Here is a 20,412-nt window from a genome sequence, read left to right as displayed (position 1 = left end):
CAACGCTCACCATCAACTCATCAGAGAAACGAGGAAAAAAGCGATTGAAGACAGAATCTGCACCCACGCACACAACAACAAGGAACTCTTCAGCATCATCAAGGAGTTCGCCCAACCCACCAGCGAGTCTACCGACATCCCTCCCTCATAAGACCTCTGCGAAAATTCAGCACCTTTTTCCACCACAAAATCAAGAGCATCTACGACAACTTCGACGAAGACAACCAACACACCGAACCCTCACAAACCACCCCCGACACCCGGAAACCAGCGATTGATGACTGGACAGCCCTCACCACCAAAGACGCACTGCAGACAATGAAGTCAATCCAGTCAGGTGCCCCCACGGACCCCTGCCCCCACCACATCTTCAACAGAGCTGCTGACACCATCGCACCCATGCTCTGCCACACCATCAACCGCTCCCTGGCGACCGCCTCGTTCCCCGACGACTGGAAACACGCCGAGGTCAACCCCCTCCTGAAGAAACCCTCAGCGGACCCCACCGACCTCAAAAACTACAGACCCATCTCCCTGCTCCCTTTCCCAGCGAAAGTTATCGAGAAAGCCATCAACAGCCAACTCGCCACATTAATTGAAGAACACAACATCCTCGACTCCTCCCAATCCGGCTTCAGAAAAAAACCACAGTACGGAAACCGCCCTCCTCGCCGTAACAGACGACATCCGCACCCTACTGGACAAAGGAGAAACAGTAGCCCTCATCCTCCTAGACCTATCATCGGCGTTCGACACAATCTCCCACCGCACCCTAATACGCAGACTCTACGACGCAGGAATCCAGGACAAGGCCCTCGACTGGATCTGTTCTCTCCTCCCTGACAGGACGCAGCGGGTCAGACTCCCCCCTTTCCTCTCAGACCCCACACCTACCACCTGCGGAGTCCCCCAGGGCTCCTCCCTCAGCCCGACGCTCTTCAACGTCTACATGGCTCCACTTGCCCCCATCGTCAGAACCTACGGACTCAACATCGTGTCATACGCAGACGACACCCAGCTCATCCTCTCCCTATCCAACGAGCCCAACACCGCCAGACGCAACTTTCGAGAAGGCATGGAAGCCGTCGCCAAATGGATAAAAAACAGCTGCCTACAACTAAACACCAACAAAACAGAAGTACTCATCATGGGCCCAAACCCCGACGCCTGGAGCGACACCTGGTGGCCCACCGCCCTCGGAAACCCGCCAATCCCCCAGACCACGCACGCAACCTGGGAATCATCCTGGACTCCGAGCTCAAAATGGACCGCCAGATCAACTCTGCCTCATCTTCCTGCTTCCACACCCTCTGCCTCCTTCATAAGACCATCAAATGGATCCCCCTCGAACACCGAAAGACAGTCACTCACGCCCTGGTCATCAGGAGACTTGACTACGGCAACGCACTCTACGCCAGAATAAACAAAAACCTCATTCGCAAGCTACAGAACATCCAGAACGCTGACGCAAGACTGGTCCTCAACCTGCCAAAGCACTGCCACATCTCCCAGCACCTGCGCACACTCCACTGGCTCCCCGTTGAGGCGAGAATCACCTTTAAGATGCTCACCCACGCACACAAAGCCCTCCACGGCACCCAGCCAGCATACCTGAACAGCTGGCTCAAATTCCACGCACCCCAAAGGACCCTACGATCAGCCCAGCTCTCCTACGCCGAGGTCCCCCGCACCAGAAAGACCAGATCGGGAGGCCGCTCCTTCTTCTTCCTTGCGGCCAAAGCATGGAACACCCTTCCGCTCCACCTCAAACAGACAACATCGCTCCCCATCTTCGCAAGAAACCTCAAAACCTGGCTCTTCGACAGACCCCCTCCTTGATGCAATGGAACCTGCACCCCCCCCCCCCACCCCTAGCGCCTTGAGACCCTTACGGGCGAGTAGTAGCGCTTTAACAAACTCCTGATTGATTGATTGACAGACCACTCAGTGGATAAGGGGGTCCTGCAGGGATCCATCTTAAGTCCCACCTTATTAAATATACATGTGGCTCCTCTGGCCTCAATTATTAGAAGCTGCAGGTTCGAGACTATCTTGTATGGAGATAACACGCAGGTGATAATCCCTATATTGGCGGACCCAGCAGTGACCAAAGCTACGTTTAACAAGCATTGGCATTGCCAATAGGTCTCGCCTTTGGGACCTTATCAGTGTTTAGCCATGCAACACTTGATGTTGCTACACCAAGGATATTGTGCTGGATAACTAAACACTTATAAGGTCCCAAAGGCAAGACCTATTGGCTATGCCAATGCTTGTTTTAAAGTTGTGGCACAGCTATTGGCATTGTAAATAGAAAGAGGATGCTCACTCAGGCACTGAAGTGCTGTTGCTGTAGAAACAAATGTGTGCAAATGTTACTTGTATAGGCAGAATATGTGAATGCAAGAGGTATTGAGTAATGATGCCGTGTGGATAAAGGCTTTGAATGTTTAGCCACTTAAGTGATGGTATTAAATGAGATAAGATGACAGCTAACTCCTTCCCTTCGCTGCTCACGTCTCCAGAAGTTCACAAAATACTTCAAAAGAGGCAAAATCTTAAATTGACATTTTTTTTGCAGATGCAAATAGCGTTAACTAGCCCGAAGATATTGGTGCGCTTTAGATGAGCACCCTACACAAGGACTTATAATAGTAATATTGTAACTTTACAATTTAAATGTTTTGCGGTGGCGGAAGGCAGATATTTTATAAGTGAGCAAAACGATGGCAAAACACAATGCAAATAATAAACTTTAGGAGGTCAGCTGCGCCCTGCAAAACAAAGACAGGCGTGGCCACCATACTTAAAGATTACATGCGGCATGCCGCGCTGGAAGTGCTCCGTGTGAAACAAAAAAAATAAATAGTTTTCCAATATTTAAAAATAAAGCGCAGCATACCCCCTGGAAGTGTTCTGTATAAAAGAAAAATAAAAGTGCTCATATTTGAACAAGCATACTTTTATAAAAACAACTTTTTTTACAAGACATTGCAATCATGAATTTAAAAAGTGCAGCGTCTGCTTTGAAACCTCCTAGTTACATATATTTATCTAGTGTTGTGCCACACACGTTTCCCCACAGCCCCAGGAAAGCAGGCTATGCCATGGTGGGTCTTTTAATGCGAAACGAACAAAAAAAAGAAACTCGCCCAACCCAAATACACTGACTTATACCCAGGAATATTTGGAGTGAGGACGTGACGTAACATCCAAAGAAGCCGACTTAGGAGCTAGGGAACCGGGTTCGAGTTTTCAAATCCATGCCTAGTACAAAAATAAAGAAATACATGATTATGTGTTAATTATGTGTTAACAAAACGTTAAATGACAAATCGGAAGACCATTGTAGAATGCTGTAAGTGTATTGGCAGTAGGAATGTATAAACTCTTACAGGAAAAAAATGACATTTCAAACAAGTGGTGAATGAAAGAAGGGACAGAGAGGAGGAAAGGTGGGAGGGAACACGGCCTGGGGGAAGCTGGCTGGGGAGGGGGAGGAGAAATCCAAACAAGGCTGTGTGCGGGGAGAGAGAGGGGAGATGCTGGAGCTGGGGAACAGATGGTCGTGAAAGTTTATGGCCCAAAAGCGCGTGCCTGTGGCCACGTGAACTCGAAGAAAACTGCACCAAAAAACCCTTGGTTTGACGAGTATTTTGAGCACTTGAATTCTCTCCATTTTCCATGGCGAGACCTAAAAGCTGTATGTTAAATATAGCCATATGGATGAAAAAGACCTTTCTTAAGCTTAATTCCATCAAAACAGAGATATTGCTCTTTGGGAAAGTTGAGGAATTGTGAAACTCAGAATGGACTAAGAGTTTGGGCATTAGAATTGACAATAAACTCTCTATGGAGGAACAGGTGAAGACGCCTGCTTTGGAATAATGCGGATGCTTAGAAAGATCTTCCCCTGGATCCTTCTCATGGCACGGAAAACCCTCATCCAGTCGCTCTTGGTTAGGAGACTGGATTATGGTAACGCTCTACTAGTCGGAATAAGGGAAGAGTGAAATGATGGCTGGGTGGGTTTGGAGATGTATCACTGAGGTTTGAATATGGATTGGCACAAGGATGGACAGACGGATGCAGGTTACTAATGTCCACGCTAGGTCACTTCAGCATTGCTAAAGGAGATGAATCGTCCTGTGATGTCACTTCTTGTGCTGTCACTTGCAAATTAGATTGGAATAACATCTTTCTCTCGCCTGGGCCCCAAAAATCCTAGGGCCGGCCCGAGTCCACCCCCTTCTCAGCCTGTAAAAATGAAGGGGAAGTCCCCCTCCCCTAGAAGCACCCCTCCCCCCTGATAGACACACATTAGCAAGTTTTCCCTTCCCAGCTGAGGGCAGCTCACCCTGTCCAGGGTCTGATTTTAAAATGGGTTAAACAGCACTACAAGTCCCAGAATGCACAGCTGCTAACATCAAAACTAAAGTCGATTCTCACGCTTGGACCTAGACAACTTGATGTTTCTGAAACTCCCACATTGGAAAGAGGAGACGGGAACTCCTGTCAGTGGGGAAATAAAAGGAATATCGATGTAGTTGTCTTTTCCAAAAATGACCCCTGCATCCCTCGAAGCCCCTTCTGTCGGAGATTGTAGTAAGGTAACAGGAGGGGACGAGACGAGGACAGTTCCAGCTGCTCCGCCCCCCACCCCCTCGTTTAATAGTCCCATTGCAGACCCACCCAATGCCCCACGCGCAGGTGTTTTAGGCTGAAGCCTCGTCCCACGGCGGTATCATACCCCTGACTGTAGCGCGATGAAAGAAAAAATAAATACTCCACTTCAATACAGACGGGAACCGGTGATAACGAATAAGTGGTAAACATTCAAAAATAACTCAACGTTTAATATAAAACCATCAAGAGAGTTGCAGATCAGAGCGAGTGAACAAAGCACGTGCGAGAGAGTAAAACAAGAACAGAATTACATTAATAACGGTTTAATATGCAGAAACGTGGACATCAACCGATAACGAAAAAAGAAATCGTCAAACGAGCGCAGCACCCCAAATAGTGAAACTGCTGCCTGAAATTAGCTGAGGAACAAACGTAGAGCATAGATAGGGAGCCGTGAATTGGTAAACGTCACACACCGTCACGGAATCAATCACAGGCATTAAGTGGGGAGGGGTCAAAGGCATAGAGGACGGACCCACCTGAGGGTCGGTGTATAAGCAGGTTCTGCCCCACCCTGTTTTGTTGTTACCCGCCTGTTTTCTGAGTTTTGCTTGTATTCGGTCTTCGCTCCAGCTCCTAGAAGCATGAAGGCCTTCGTCAGCGCCGCGTTCCTCCTGCTCTGCAGCCTGGCCCTGGGTAAGGACGAGAGTTAATAAAGCGCCTCTGTAGATGTAGCCCTTGTTGTAGGCGGTGTATGCGTAAAGAAAGATGCGCCCTCGACGCCAAAGTAGGTATATGTTGTCGTTTGATGCGAAATGAAAAAAAAATTCCGCACAACTTGGAACCGCCTGCCTTACCACCAGATAAGGCATAGTGGCTCCTGCTGACCACCGGGGGTCCGCATTAACTGCGTTTAGTTGCATATCTGACTTAAAGCAACGAGGTGCCCTTTGCTGCCAGGGGTCTGTACTCCTAGGGAGGGGAGACTTTTAAATGTTTTGATTGAATCCCCCTCCATCGACGCTGCTCTTCTGAAGCGTCCACTACCCTCCCGTGTTATAAAGCGTCCTTCTGCGCTGTCCTGTTGGTTTGAATCCATCAAGCTGTAAAACTTGACTTCAGGGCCGTGCGACCGGTGCCACCGCACCGGGTACCGACGTCGCGTGCGGGCGCCTGTCTGCTAGTTTATATTATTTTTAAAGCCCCCGCTTCCGCGTTCCTGGCCGCTCCAGCAATTTTTAGCCAGTTATAAAAATGTCAGTTAAATCCGGTGACCAATGTTCTTCCTGGAGAGAGGTCGTAGTTTTGTCTGATGGAAGTTTTGATTCTTCATAAGGCAGTGCAGAGGGTTAATGTCCCTGCTGCAAAAAATGTGTACCATGTGAATATAACATAAATAGGTCGGTGGGTTCCTGCTTTCGTCAGACTTCTTTTTGTTACTTGCAGTTTACAAATTAAACTTCTAATGAAAAACAGTGAACTCTTACCTGTCATCAAAGAACTGAAATGCAGATTTCAAGTTTAGATTAGAGCGTATTGACACTAGTCCCCCCCCCCCCCCCAAAGACTTTCATTATTATGTTTCAGAAAGTGTTCATTTGGGTAGAAATCATTTCTGATTATCAGTGAACCCCCCAACCATTGTGATACGTTTCAACTTCTTAGTTTGCGCTTCTCCAGGCCAAGTCCCCTCAACGATCCTGCCGACCAGTATGGATGACGTATAAATCCCACCCCTTGTAGTCCTCGGTCTTATGTAACGTGTGATTATCACATATTATTCTCTGTAATGTGTGCGCCATGTAAGGTGCTTGGACGTCCTTCACTTTTATGAGTGACCCTCTGAAACTAATGAAGTCATCTGAGCGAGAGTGGTTATGGAGACTGTTGCAGGGTGGAAGTGCGGGAATCTGTTACGGAGGTGCTCATTGGGCGAGCGCCAAAAACACATTGTCGCGCAGGGGCCACCAGTACTAAAGCCGGCCCTGCCTGACTTTAAACCATTCAAGGTTATTTAATGGGCAAAGTCAAACTAATCCTCAATTGTTTGTTCCAAACCAGCCGGCATCGCCGCTAATTGTGAAATGTAGGGCTCTTAGGTCAAGCTGAATTGATCAGCAGTAGTGATTTAGATTTTTTTTATATAATACAAACTCACCTAGAAGGTATTTGATCTCTTTGCATGAGCACCAGCGATATTACACGTGTGTGTGGCAACGGAGTCCAGTCTACAATGAGCGAAAATAAAAACAAGAACCGCTTACTTTGTGCTCTGCTAGGGCATGGTGGGTGTGTGTGGTTTGTGTAGGTTTGTAAATTGGATATGCATTTGGTTCTCCCTTGAACAAAGTGATTTGTTCATTTCTATCCATTAGAGACGTAATTCCGCTCTCAGTGTCCAGTGTCAGGTGACCCCTTCCTCCCTTACCCTTGAGGGGGGACTTTTCTTCGAGATTAAATGATTTTGCCCAGAATCGCATTTTGAGCTGACGCAAAGACACTAATTTAGAGCAGTTCTCAAGGCGGTAGCTCCAGTCCGTTATGCCACACTGCATTTGATCCCACAATCCTTTTGCAGACTGTTTAGTTTACTCGCTGGTGTGTATGGGGAGAGGGTGACTTGGTCAAGTTTCCATAAAGCAGATTTCTTTTTAAAGTCTCAAACTTGTCTTGTCCTCCTGCAATGTTGTCCAGTGCTTTGTGGCTTCTAATCTTTCCTTTTCCTCCTCCAGGTGAGGGGATGGAGTGCAAGCAGTGCGACTATCCGTGTCTGATCACCACCACTACCACCTGTGGCCTCCTCCAGACGTGCGACACTCGCACAGCCTCTAAAGGTAGGTGATGGATCCGAGCGCCCCTGGTGGCTGGAATTGCTTTGTTTCCAATGTATTTTTTAGTCTAGGATCAGTCTAGGTTTCTAATAGCTGGAAGTCACCGTATATATGTAGAAATCCCCTGTTGGTTTATAGCGCACACGTGCCTGCAGTCTGGTCTCCCGGAGCACGTGCTGTCTTTGGTGGGTGGCATCACTCCGGCAGGGTCGTATTGGTAACACAGGCACTCGGGCAATGCCTCAGGGGCCGGTGTCCAGTTCCAGCTGTGGGTTGCTTTATGTAGCAGCTTACAGCCTGATTCATGAAAACCTGGAATCTGCGATTCTCAAATAGCGATTAACTGCGAATCGCTATTGAGAAATCGCAGAACGGTATTCATGATGTGTAGCGAGAAAAAATAGCGAGTCTCACGCGGCCGCAAAAACCGTTTGCGATTATCGAAAATCGCAGAAAAATCGCTATTTTCGGCAACATCCGTGTCGGATTTGCGATATCGCAAATAGCGATATCGCTAATTGCGAGATCGCAAAAAGCGATCGGGAAAACGGGAAGTCTCATTTCGAGCAGTGATGACATCACAACCAGGAAGCAGCCAGTTCCCACCCCCATTCACCACAGTGAGGCAGTAACAGACACAGCTCCTGCAAGGACACCTTGGACTACCACTTTCAACTGCACTGCAGCAATGGCTGAGGAGGCAATACCAGGGCCCAGCAACACCACCGGGCGCAAGAGAAAATTAAAGTTCTTCGAGCAGGAGTTGGAGCACTTAATTGAAGGGGTGGTGAAAAACCTCTCCAAACTGTTCGGGAGAGAGTCGAGGAGGGTGCCCGCGCAGGATCTGGGTCGCAATAGCGGCCGCAGTGAACTCTGTGGGTGTGGCCGACAGGTCAATAGATGAATTGAAGAAAAGGTGGTACGACCTCCGAGGTCGTGCCAAAGAGAAGATGGCGGAGAGGCTGGGAGAGTCCCTGGCTACTGGAGGGGGAGGACCTACAGTCCCTCCAAACACCCCCATGGAGGATCGCGTAGAAGACACGCTGGAGGCAGAGGCCTGCATTGGAGTCACCCGATTAGACTCATCCCGCCCCACCCAAGAGAGCCAAGGTAAGTGGCATGAGACTGCGACCCTGTCCCCTATGAATGGCCATGACCCTATAGCCTCCTATAATGTTCCAAAGTCATGCCATCGGTGCACATTAGGTAATGCCCTAAAGCATTGTGGGACATGTAGTGTGACCACAATGTACAAGTACCCCAATGCAGCCAGACAGGTTCAAAAGTACGCAATGCCATAGCCAGTCAGGGAATGTCACCCAGCATGCATGTAGCAACTGCACGTGTGACAGATACATGCAACTAATGAACGTCCACTTCGCCTCACAGGTGGCACAGACAGCAGCGACAGTGAGATGCTGATCATAGATGAGCAAGCACAGGATGAGGAGGCGCCGTTACCAACACAGCCTCCAGCGTCTGCCGCAGCACCAACCCCTGCAGCCCGGCCAACTACCACTGTGCCTCCAGCCACTGCTGCAGCACCAACCCCTGCAGCCTGGCACACTACCACTGTGCCTCCAGCCACTGCCGCAGCACCAACCCCTGCAGCCCGGCACACTACCACTGTGCCTCCAGCCACTGCCGCGGCACCAACCCCTGCAGCCCGGCACCCTACCCCTGTGCCTCCGGCCACTGCAGCGGCACCAACCCCTGCAGCCCGGCACCCTACCCCTGTGCCTCCGGCCACTGCCGCAGCACCAACCCCTGCAGCCCGGCACCCTACCACTGTGCCTCCAGCCTCTGCCGCACCAGCAATGCCTAGCTTGACTCCACCAGCAGCTGGCGCAACCACATGCGGCGACACAGCGGCCACCCACTCTGGCAGGCCAGCAGAGCAGGCGTGGCAGGGCTCGCCTGCAGACCAATGCTCCCAGCACCAGAAGGGGGAATGGACAGAGGCTGCCGAGCATGAGTGTTGAACGTCAAATGCTCCGGATTCACCAGCTGCAGGCACGCCGGCAAGGGGCCATACAGTTGCAGCTGTATAACATTGGCCGCAATGTGGCAGGTGTGGGGGACCGGATTGACCGCATGACGGCAGCCATGGCAGGTGTGGGGGAGGGGATGGCCTGCATGACTGCAGCCATGGAGGCCAACACAGCTGCTGTGATTTCACAGCGCAACACAGCCCGCCGCCACCACCGTCAGCTACTGACCCGGCTGACTGCTTACACCCGGTCAAACTATGTTATTGGCAATGCCACCTTGCAGCTATCGCGCCGGTCCCTGGCGCAGCAGCAGCAGCTCATACAATGCTGCGAGGATGTGGCCAGGGTACTTGAGCACCTCACCTCTGCCGTGATGGCACTTCACCCAGCTCTACCTGCCACTGTCGGGGGTGACTATGCCAGTGAGGGCACATCAAGTGTGAGCAGCCACTCTGCCTCACACGTAGGGGTGTTGAGACGCAGCACCAGGCCCACTGCAGGGACACGTGCGGAGGCTGAGGATGAGCAGGAGAGGCGCACGGGTGCTTCGCGCCGGAGGCGCACCTGACTGAATAGTACTTGTACAGGCGCAGGCTGAACATAAGCCTGCCCTGTGTATTGGACGCAGCAGTATGCTGAAATACTGTTTGCAATGGAAGGATGGCAACTGGAACCATTATTGTGATTCAAACAATATTTAATTTTCCATCACACATTGGCGTTGTCATTATTAAATTTTACATGCAATTGTGAATTGTTGGGTGAGGGGAGAGGGTGCACTAGAAACTGTTCATTGTGATGTGGGTGCGGCGTCTGTGGCCTTCAGCTGGGTTCTCCCCGCGTGCATGGCGCGCATGTGCAGGTGGCCGGTCGTCCCCTTCCGATTCACTGCCAGAGATGTCGACAGGTATCCGGCGCTTGGTAGCAATGTTGTGTAGGATAGCACACACAGCCACAATGCGGCAGCACACTTCAGGACTGTAGTACATGGCCCCACCTGTCTTGTGAAGTATGCAGAATATGCTCTTCAGTAGCCCAAAAGTTCTCTCAATGCAATTCCTTGTGCGTATGTGTGATACGTTGTAACGCCGTTGCTGTGGTGTAGCAGGGTTGAGGTATGGGGTGAGGAGGTATTCACGCAGGGCGTAGCCACTGTCACCTGAATGAGAGGAGCAGAGGGTGAGTGCCTGTGCAGCGCAGCTACTTCATCGCACTGTGACACTGTGGGGAAAGTGTACTTACCAAGTAGGTGTCCTTCCCCAAAGTCTTCCCATGGCCAGTCGTGTGTGGAGGCCGCTGTGCCGGAATATGAATGAGTCATGTGTACTTCCCGGGTACTGTGCCACTATGTCCATGATGTATGTCTTTGCATTGCAGACCATCTGGATGTTGAGGGAGTGGTAGGACTTGCGATTGCGGTACATGTACTCCGTTGCAGCTGGTGGGCAGATGTGGATGTGGGTACAGTCAATGCATCCTATCACGTGTGGGAAATGCGCAACATTGTAGAATTGTAGCTTGGTCTAATCCAATTCCTGTTGGCTTGTTGGAAAATTGATGTGGTGGTGTAGCTGGGTCAGCATTCTGTCAAGGAAACTCCCTAGGCAGCGGGACATGGTGGGCTGGGATATCTCCCCCCCCACCCCACCCCCAGCAGCCGCAACTATCCCCCGGAAGCTCCCGGAGGCCAGGAGGTGCAGGCTACACAATACCTGGACATGTGTTGGCACGGCATTGGTCCACCTTGTTGGGTGCTGCATCAGGGGGTCAAGGTCCTGAATTAGCTTGATGATCATTGCCCCATTCAGGCGGTACTTTGCGTAAATTTGCTCTCTGGTTTGGCCCAGCAGGGTGACACTGTGGTTCTTTATCTGTTCTCTGAGGGAATCTTTCCTTTCTTGGTTTCCTGCTCTGTTAGTGTTTGTCTGTGTTCAACTTCAGGGCCTGGGCTGTTTACATTTAAATATAGCATGCGTCCCACCGCTTAACACCAGTTGTTTTACTGCTGCCTCCCTTTGGTTGCTTGTTAATAATTGACATTATCTGTCGGAATCCTCTATGGCACCTCTAGCATTTCCCAGCACTGTGCTGGTTTCGTTTTTGTGTATTTCCTGGCTCTGTCTCTGCTCTCGCTCTCCCTCCACCTCCCAATCCGTCACAGGGCTCCAGCTGCCTCACATTAGAGCCTCCGAGCAGGGGACGCTGCTGTCTGTGCCTGCCCTGCCCTGCTCCTCTCAGCTGACATGGCCATGGACTGGCTCCGGTTTCCACAGAGTATTACAAGAATGCCCCTACATGCATTTAACAAAATGGAACTGCAGCTTAATTTAAAGGTAGTCTGACGGAAACTGGAATTCAGCCAGCATGAACAAAGCGAAAATGAACCTCCTGAAGGAGACGAGATGCACCCCTCGCCCGCACTCCCATAACCACTGGCCTTTTTGTGGGATTAGCCTTTATGGTGCACAAAAGACAGGTTACTCAAAACAGCACTGCTATGTATACTGTAAAACAGCACACACCATATAACTGTGCTGGAATCAAAGCAGTGAGTTAGGAGCTTGCTGCTAAGGTTGCATGTTTATCATGAAAGGGCAAATCAGCCTTTTATCCTTCTGAGGTCGGTAAAACGAAGACCACTTAGTAGATGATAAAACCTGTTATCAACTTGTATCAAACAAGAAATGTATTCTAACGTGTACTATATTGTTGAACATTTGTAATATCCTAGTTCAAACAGAGGGTTATGTTAAAAGAACGTTCAAGATTCTACCTAATGCATAAGTCACTTTAAGATGCACTAAAAATATTCGCAATAATTCTGCAGCAGGAAGGACCAGCAGGGAGAGTCAATAGTTATGCTCGGTAACACAGTGCATTTTGTCTCAGTTTTTCATCACTGATTCGCTTTTTTTACACTTAATAATGTATGGGCAAAGATTTCACCTCATTAATATTTTAACAACTGAAATCGGCAACTGAGGTCGCCTGCAACTGAAGAGGACACGATTGTTGGCATTTTTAGTAACTTGTGATCCGTTTGCGCAAGAAACTATATTCTTTTTGTAAAAATCGGCAAATTGCGCAGAATATGATGGATTATGTGTAAGTGAGGCACATCCATAATTATGTGTAAAACTTAAGGCCACAGAATTGCAGAATTCAAATGGCCCTTCCAGCAGGAAATGTCCTCGCCCTGCTGGTTTGTTAATTACCAGCAGGGACTCGGTGTGTGGATTGACTACCTCAAACTACATATGTTGATTACTGCTCACAGTTGGCTCACCGGCCAGTGAGTGGGGGCATTACATGGTTGAGGAGTTGGTGGGGTTAAAGGGTGGTCCAGACAGTAAGCCAAATAATGAGATAAAATCAAAGGCGGAAAGACCAAGGGAACCGGATCAAAGCTGAAGGCATTTAAGAGAACAGGACGGAGCCCAAACAGGTTAAGAGAACCGGCCACGCAGAACAATGTAGCACTTCCCAGCCCAAGCCTCTTGTCCCCCTTTCCGCCAGCTCCTCTATAAAGCGCTATTTTTAAAAGCCCGCTGGGCTGAATGTATAAAATGTGGCGATATAGTTTAGTACACATGCACGTTATTCTGAGTACCATTACCAAAACTGCAGGTGGATGTGGTAAAGGGCTCCGCCCATCTGAAAAAACCAGTGAGTTCATAAAGCGCTGGTAACCTTGTTGTTGTGGTGACTAATTTGTACTTCAGTTTGAGCATCCCGTCCTGGTCTCCGCACATCAAAGACTTAAGAGATACCAGATAACAATCTAACAAGCATTTGCAATGTAATAGGTCTCAAACTTGCGAGAGTTTGAGCGATTGGCATTGTAAAAGGCAATGCGTTTTATGTTTCAATAACAAAAGGCATTGTTATTTACAATGCAATAGCTAAAACTTGCGTAAATGCGAGACCTATTGCATTGCACATGCTTGTTTACTTTGTTGCTTCTCTCCTTCTAACTGGTCCTCATTATCACCCATCCTACTCCTCTTGTTCCACTTCTATCCTTGTCTCTGCCATCATTTCTTCTACCTCTATTCCTTAAGACACCAGTAAGTGATAGTGCAGGGCTCACAAGTATCTAATGGAGGATTAGTCTGGAGACTGACCCTACAGGAAGTGATTGACTTATGAGCAAAGACTTCAGCTTTGTTTGACAAACTTTTAACACCTTGGCTGCTAGGTGTTTCCCCCCCCCTGTGCTGGAAATTGCTCTTAGTATGTATTCATGACGAGCTCCGCTCGTCATCAGCACAGCTCAACTGTGCATCATGACGAGCTGAGCTCGTCATCAGCATCGAAGGGTTAAAGAAACTAGGTAGCAGCTAGTCCTGTAGAACCAGAAACCTATCTTCTCAAACCTTCGAAGACCAAACACTCCTTCCGGAACATATTGCAGAATCGGAAGAGCTCTTAACACCTACTCCTTCCGGAACATATTGCAGAATCGGAAGAGCTCTTAACACCTACCGTGCTCATGACGAGCTTAGCTTGTCATGAGGCACGTTTGCGCTGTGCTCATGAGCGGAGCTCGTCATGAAATGCGCAGCGCTCACAAGCGGGGCTAATTCCCCCGCTGTGCTGAGCATTCTATGAAAAAGGGTGTGAGCTCGTCATGAGCATAGCGACACCGTGCAGTGTGACGTGCCGAGCTTGTCACAAACACCATGGCACTGCGCGCGCCCCAGCTCCGTGGGGGAATTAGCCCCATGGCAAAGGGGTTATGCCGCTGATAAAGTGAGCTTCTTTTTCTGGCAGTTTAAGGGGACGCTGCCCCAGTGAAGTCTGTTTTCCCTTTTCTCCAGACGTTCCTGTATTTCAACAAACTGACTAGTATCACCAGGGTCAGATTGGCAGGGAGGGCAATTGGCCCATGCCCGAGGGGGCCTGTGTCAGGCCAGCTTGTGGGCTGATTTTCAGTCTGTGGATCAAGAAACCCATACACCTGCGCTGGATTTTCCCTGTAGAGCTTCAGGTGAGCGGTAGTCTGAACAGGCCACATATTAGGCCCATTAATTATTTGCAGAATGACTCAGGCGTGCATCAACTAGTGCACCTCCCATCCTGGGCCAGAAGGTGTCAGTGAGCCTTTGAGAGGTGCCTCTTGACCAGTGCAATTAACAAGTGGTTGGCACAAGGAGGAAGCTTTTTTTCCCCTCACAGCAGGTCACAACTATAAGATAGACCAGCCTCAGGTGCCTGCTGCCAGTTTTCTTAGACTGAGGTCAGGAGTTTTATTCAAATAATTTGCAATATAATTGGAGAGAAACAAATGCAAGTTTTAATTAACTTTCCAATAAAAAAATCTGAATAGACACGGGTAAGAAGAAATCCCCTTTTTCGGCATGTATGGTGAACTGAAATTATGGGCCACTTGTTCTGTGGGTGGCCTGGTTGATCCCAATCCAACTCCATATCCTACGCCTAACCTACTACAGCTCACATAATCATTGTGCCTCCTACTTACTGTAGCGCCCTGATGCCAGTTTTGGGTCGCTGTAATGCTTTATAAGTGACACATTCATACAGCTGAGAAATGAGGATTCACTTTCCAAGGTCTCAAATCTTTACCAAAACCTATCTTTCCATGAGAAACCGTCCTGGACAAATTAGAAATCCTTTGCTTCATTTTTTGTGCCCGAAAAATCCAGTCTGCTCCTGGCACATGTATTAGGTAAAAAAAATGTGAACATGTGTGTTGGAAATGGCCATTTTTACAGGGTTCTCCCCAAACTTTTCGCTTCTTCCTCCTATTTCTTGCTGACCTGTTTGTGTTTTTAGGACTCTGGGCACTTTACACAGAGCATATGCACTGATTAGCAGTGGTTAATTGTGTTATGGATTGGTGTTTGCATGATTGGATATTTGATGTACTTGTTTTTTCTCTAGTAAAGTGCACAGTGCCAGGGCCTGTAAATCGAACACTACTAGTGGGCCTGCAGCACTGATTGTGCCACCCACGTGAGTAGCCTAAGAAAGGTAACTCCGACCTGCCATTGCAGAGTTTGAGCACAGTTGGTAACTGCCATGTCGACGTGGCCAGTGCACACACTTGCCAGTCCCTAACCATCCCTTTTCGTTAATGTCAGGCACCCCTAAGGTAGGCCCCAGGTACCCCTGTGGGTAGGGTGCAGTGTACAGTGTATGTGTCTGTGAAAAGTAGGACATGTCCTGGTGTATGTGGCATGCACTGATGGTCAATTTCGTTTTTCACTATTGCAAGGCTACCGGTTCCCTATAGGACCGAATGGAAGTTTGTTTATAACCTCTCATAAACATAACTGGCACTGAGCACTAGGTAGGTAAATAAAATGTAATATGCCTGATCTCAGAATCTAAAGAAATCTTTTTAGTAAAGGTGATTTTTATGTTCTGTGTTTGAAAGTACCACTTTTAGAAAGTAGGTATTTTCTTGCTCAGTCATGCCGTGTGCCTCTGTTGGAATGTGGATTACATTGTCTGAGTTTTGGAGGTTCTCCAGATAGCCTAGGTGGGTCAGGAAAGGGCTAAATCAAACTGGGCTACGACGGGAGAAGGAGATTTCCTTGCACCTCAAAGGGCCTGGTCTGCCTCTGACAATGCAGTCTCCATCCCTTGCCAAAAAATCACACTTGAGAAGGCAGAACTGGTTCTGGCTGGACATATACACAATTTGTCTAGAAGATCAAAGGATTTTTGGATACAAATTCTGGGGACTGACCCCTGAACTTTAGAACTCATCTGGATCAAGAAGACTGCCAAGAAGAGCCGGAGAAGCTGTAAGGAGGAACGACCGCATTGCTGGGCTGTCCTGCAGTGGCTGCTACTGTCTTGGGCTGTGAAAGGCCTGGACTGCACTTTCTGCAACCTAATTTGTGAGTCTCTCCAAGGGCTTGAGGTAGAGCTTGTCCCCTGTTCACGAAGTCTAAGGCACTGCAAAGACTTCAAGCTCTTCAGCCTGCAACACTGGTGACTGTTTTGTGCTGCCACAGAGGAAAAGTAACCTGATGCCGCAGCCGACTCCATGTCCTAAGGGCACTGCCACAATGCTGCACCATGACCCTGGTCTCACTGCTGACGTCGCCACCAAGCTGCTACTCGCACCATGACCTGTGGGCACTGCACTCCGCCCCATGCCGAAGGCTGGACACCGCAGTGCACGGCTGCACCGATACCCTGGTCTCACCGACTCCTGCTGACGCTGCCACTGAGCCGTTGCTTGCACCACGACCTGTGCGCACTGCGCCCCACTTCACGACTGTGCTTTGGCTTCCCCAACGACTATGCTCCACGCCAAAATAGACGCTGCTGCTTGTACCGTGATTCGAGGGCACTGCTCGTAAAGTTACACGACCCCGCGGCCTTGGCCTACTGACGCCAGCACCATTGACTCCATTTGTCAGCCGACAACAGTGCTTCAGCAGCGACTATGCTGCTACTTGCACTGTGACTAGCAAAGCCTTAACCGCATCCCTGGTCTCTCTGACTCCATCTGATGCCGCCACAGAGCCGCTGCTTGTACCGTGACCTGTGTGCACCACACGATGCACTTCGTACCGCAGCTCCTGACTCCTGCTGGCGCCAGCACTCCTGATCCCAACAGAAAGGTGCTCGACCTGCAATGCGAGTGACTTCAAGGGCCTTGGCGCACTGCATCTCTAACAGGTACTGTTTGCAGGTCCTCCCGACACCGTAGCTGGTCCGGGACCAGCCTGAACTGTTTAGATTTGTTTGCTCATTACACCGTGATAGCCCCGAACTGAGCGATCTACTTCAAGGAACTGTTTTTAAAGCGTATTTTGATAACTGTAGATTTTAAGTACTGTATTGTGGATTCTTATCGATTCTGTTCTTGTGTATATAAAAATATTGGCTATTTTTCTACTGGTGTGGTGTCCTTTTTGTAGTGCGTACTCTGTATTACTGTTGGCGATGTGCAAATACTTTACTCACTGCCTCTAAGATAAGCCGGACTGCTCGTGCCAAGGGGGTGAGCAGGGGATATTTTAGGAGTTTAACTCCCTAATGATGACTAGAGTAGTGGTTTCGGCCTGGCTTTGGCACATGCCCTAGCCTGCCAAAAATCCCATTTCTAACCATTTGTTCCAAACCTAAACTAAAATATAGGGAATGTTACCTTCTAATTCTTAAGGGCAAGCTCAGCGGTGTCCATTTAACCATTACTTTGACTGACTGGCGCCCCCTCATCCCCAAACCTTGGACATGCTTTTGTCTCTTTGCAGCTGCAGCCAATTTACCAACAGTTTAGTTTTCAAGTGACTTGAGGGCTAACCAGACATTACTACTTAAGGGTGTTATTAAAATGCTGTTATGGTAAACGCCCAGCATGGGAGATGTTGGCACCCCCATAATGCAGTGGAAGAGGCAGCAATCGCTGGGATGGGTGGGTTGTCCAGTGAGATGGCGGTGGCAGTCACAGCTTTCTCGCCACTGGGGCATAGGTCATACGTTTTTGATTTAGATATCCAGAGCCAGTGGAATTATGAGGTTCTGTGGCCTTGGAGTTTTGCGCACAATGTAGCATTTGCCACATAATCATTTGCTGCATAATCTGAGCTGGAGACAAAATATATATTTTAATTAGAATTGCCAAAGGATTAAAGTTTCTAAAAATGCAGCAGTATGTATTGGCGCGCAGTGGAAGGCCCTAGTCCAAGGTTGCCTGGACAACATTATGTTGCTTATTGCTATATTTGTGTGTAACTGGTATGAATGGGGCGCTACTTGTGCCCAGACAGTGTAAACAAGTGTAAAAATAACAATCCAGTAATACTATCGCAATTTGCTGCGTTACACTGCAAAATTTGTCTTTTCTTGATGCAAAATTTACTCCATACTGCCGCATAATTAGGCCCTTCCCAGCCACATAATTCCATTCGCACTTCAAATTGTTGTCCGTGCCAGCTGCTGCCAGGCAAAAACAGCCCCTAGCATGACCATCTGATGGGGCTTTGGTCTAATCTATTGCGTGGGTAGGAAGGGTGTGTTGGTAATTGCTGCATGAGGTCACCATGAGCTTTAAGGTGGTGGAAAGAAAGTGGGTAATGAAAGAGGGCACACCTCCTGCTTTCTTAACTTGCCCATCCTTATTTCACTGTAATCTGAACTCATCCAGACTGATTTTAACTTTTTTTGTTTGGTTTTTCCTTCTTCAGGTGTAATCAAGATAAAGGCCAAGGGATGCCTGGATATCACCAAATGTCTTTCTAACGAGACCAACACTATTATAGGTATAGATTACACAGTCACCCATTCCTGCTGTATCGGTTACCTGTGCAACTCTGGCACTGCTGTCAAACTCTCCTTGCTGGCTGGACTCGCTGCCCTCCTGAAGCTCCTTTGAAGGATCCTGATGACTTCTTGGCACTTTGAGATGAGACTAGGGCGGGGTTGGTTTGGGAGGATAGCTACTCAGTCTGGTTCCGTGGATGCGAAGTACACTTCTCTTCTCCTGTTTGTGGCCTGAAATGTTTCTACTTAGCTTCATATTTTTCATTATTTGTAGTTATTCAAATGGACCTTGTCTGAAATAAACCAAGCATCCCTGACCCTTACACCGTGCGCTCAGAACCAGGACATGTCTGATGAAGGCGGCGAGGCTCCCACCCTGCTCCGGTCACTCGTTGAATCAGAGCAGGGTCAGCTGTCCATTGAAGCAGCAATCTGTACCCATCACTGCTGTTCAGTGATCTCTGCTACTCTTCCTTCCCTGTTTGGTGCCCCAGCCCCACCTGCACTTGCTTGACTGCAGTGCCTTGCTTTGAGTTGCCCTTGTACTAATGTTTGCAGCACATGTGGTGCTTTACATGCAGTCTGAAACAACTGCTTGCTTTCTCCAAAACCTTTTTATGTAATAAAGACTTTATCAATGTATTTATTGGCACCGTTATTTACTGTGACCTGTCTGCAGTTTGCCACTGGTACCTTCTTGGTTCTGTAGCTCCGAATTTACTATCCCTTTTAGAATTGCACCCCTGTTAAATTTCAGGTATGCATCTCCTCTTAAAGCACTGGTTTGCACGAGGACTGTTATCCGGTCATGGGTGCTGGGCTGGAAATTGCATGGTTGCTGGGAGGAAGTGTGGGGCCTGGTGGCTAGGTGTGTGTATTGGTAAGGGGGTTGGGGGGGGGGAGTGTTTTTCAGGCTGGTGTGCATGTGGTGGGGGTGTGAGTGTGGTGGTGTATGGGGGGGGGGCAATGGTGTGTTGGGCCAGTGTGGTGTGTATTTGGGACTGTGGTGAGTGTGGAGGCTGATGTGGTTGGGGTGTGGGGAGCTGGTCGCTGGATGTAGTGTGGGGCAGGGTTCGTCACAGGGATTGTAGTGAGGTAGCTGGATGGGAAGTTTTATTTACATTTTGTAAACTCATTACACTATCCAATAAGTTAAATGTGTAACACCTAAAGCATGGAAGATCTCAAATACATAAGCGAACATGATTTAAAATCATTCAAAAAAAATCCTGGAATGAATAAGTTTTAGAAATGGGATCCCTGGCTGCACAGGGCTTGAGCCAAAGTCAGTCAGAGACCACCATTCCCAAGTCAGGGCAAGGGAGTTAAACGCCAAGATAACCTCTGCTCACCCTCTAGGTAACGTGACGCGAGCAGCAAGGCTATACTTGGAGGTTATGTAGGTTAAGTATTTGCACGCGCACCCAGCAACACCCAAGGCCTACCACAAAGGAAACTCCACACAAGGTTATATATAAAAACAGCCTTTGTATAATATCAAAACACATTAGATAAAACACACACTTTACAATGTGCCAACAGGCACGGGCAGAATTTACAGGTGATATGTACAATACAGGGCCACATGGACCACTGTCAGGAATCGGCACTTTTAGAACTAGCACTTAGAATATCACAGAACATAGAATGTAAAATCACTGTAGCACAAATTAGCACACAACCAGTAACTAATGTAACAGTTAAGTACCACTTGCGCA

The 20,412-nt window shown here is 48.7% G+C and overlaps 1 protein-coding gene across 1 annotated transcript; it reads left to right on the top strand.

The window, feature by feature from the left end:
* Positions 1 to 5,169: 5,169 nt before the first annotated feature.
* Positions 5,170 to 19,335, top strand: LOC147662941 (sperm acrosome membrane-associated protein 4-like). Its single transcript, XM_086950780.1, has 3 exons — positions 5,170 to 5,322; positions 7,359 to 7,460; positions 18,619 to 19,335. The coding sequence occupies exons 1-3, from the start codon at positions 5,271 to 5,273 to the stop codon at positions 18,804 to 18,806; spliced, it is 342 nt and encodes a 113-aa protein (XP_086806906.1). The 5' UTR covers positions 5,170 to 5,270; the 3' UTR covers positions 18,807 to 19,335.
* The last annotated feature ends 1,077 nt before the right edge of the window (positions 19,336 to 20,412 follow it).

This window comes from Lissotriton vulgaris, unplaced genomic scaffold (assembly GCF_964263255.1).
Source record: "Lissotriton vulgaris unplaced genomic scaffold, aLisVul1.2 SCAFFOLD_1989, whole genome shotgun sequence".
Taxonomy (NCBI): Eukaryota; Metazoa; Chordata; class Amphibia; order Caudata; family Salamandridae; genus Lissotriton; species Lissotriton vulgaris.
The sequence above is the reverse complement of the archived record's forward strand: the minus strand, read 5'-3'. Positions and strand labels throughout refer to the sequence as shown.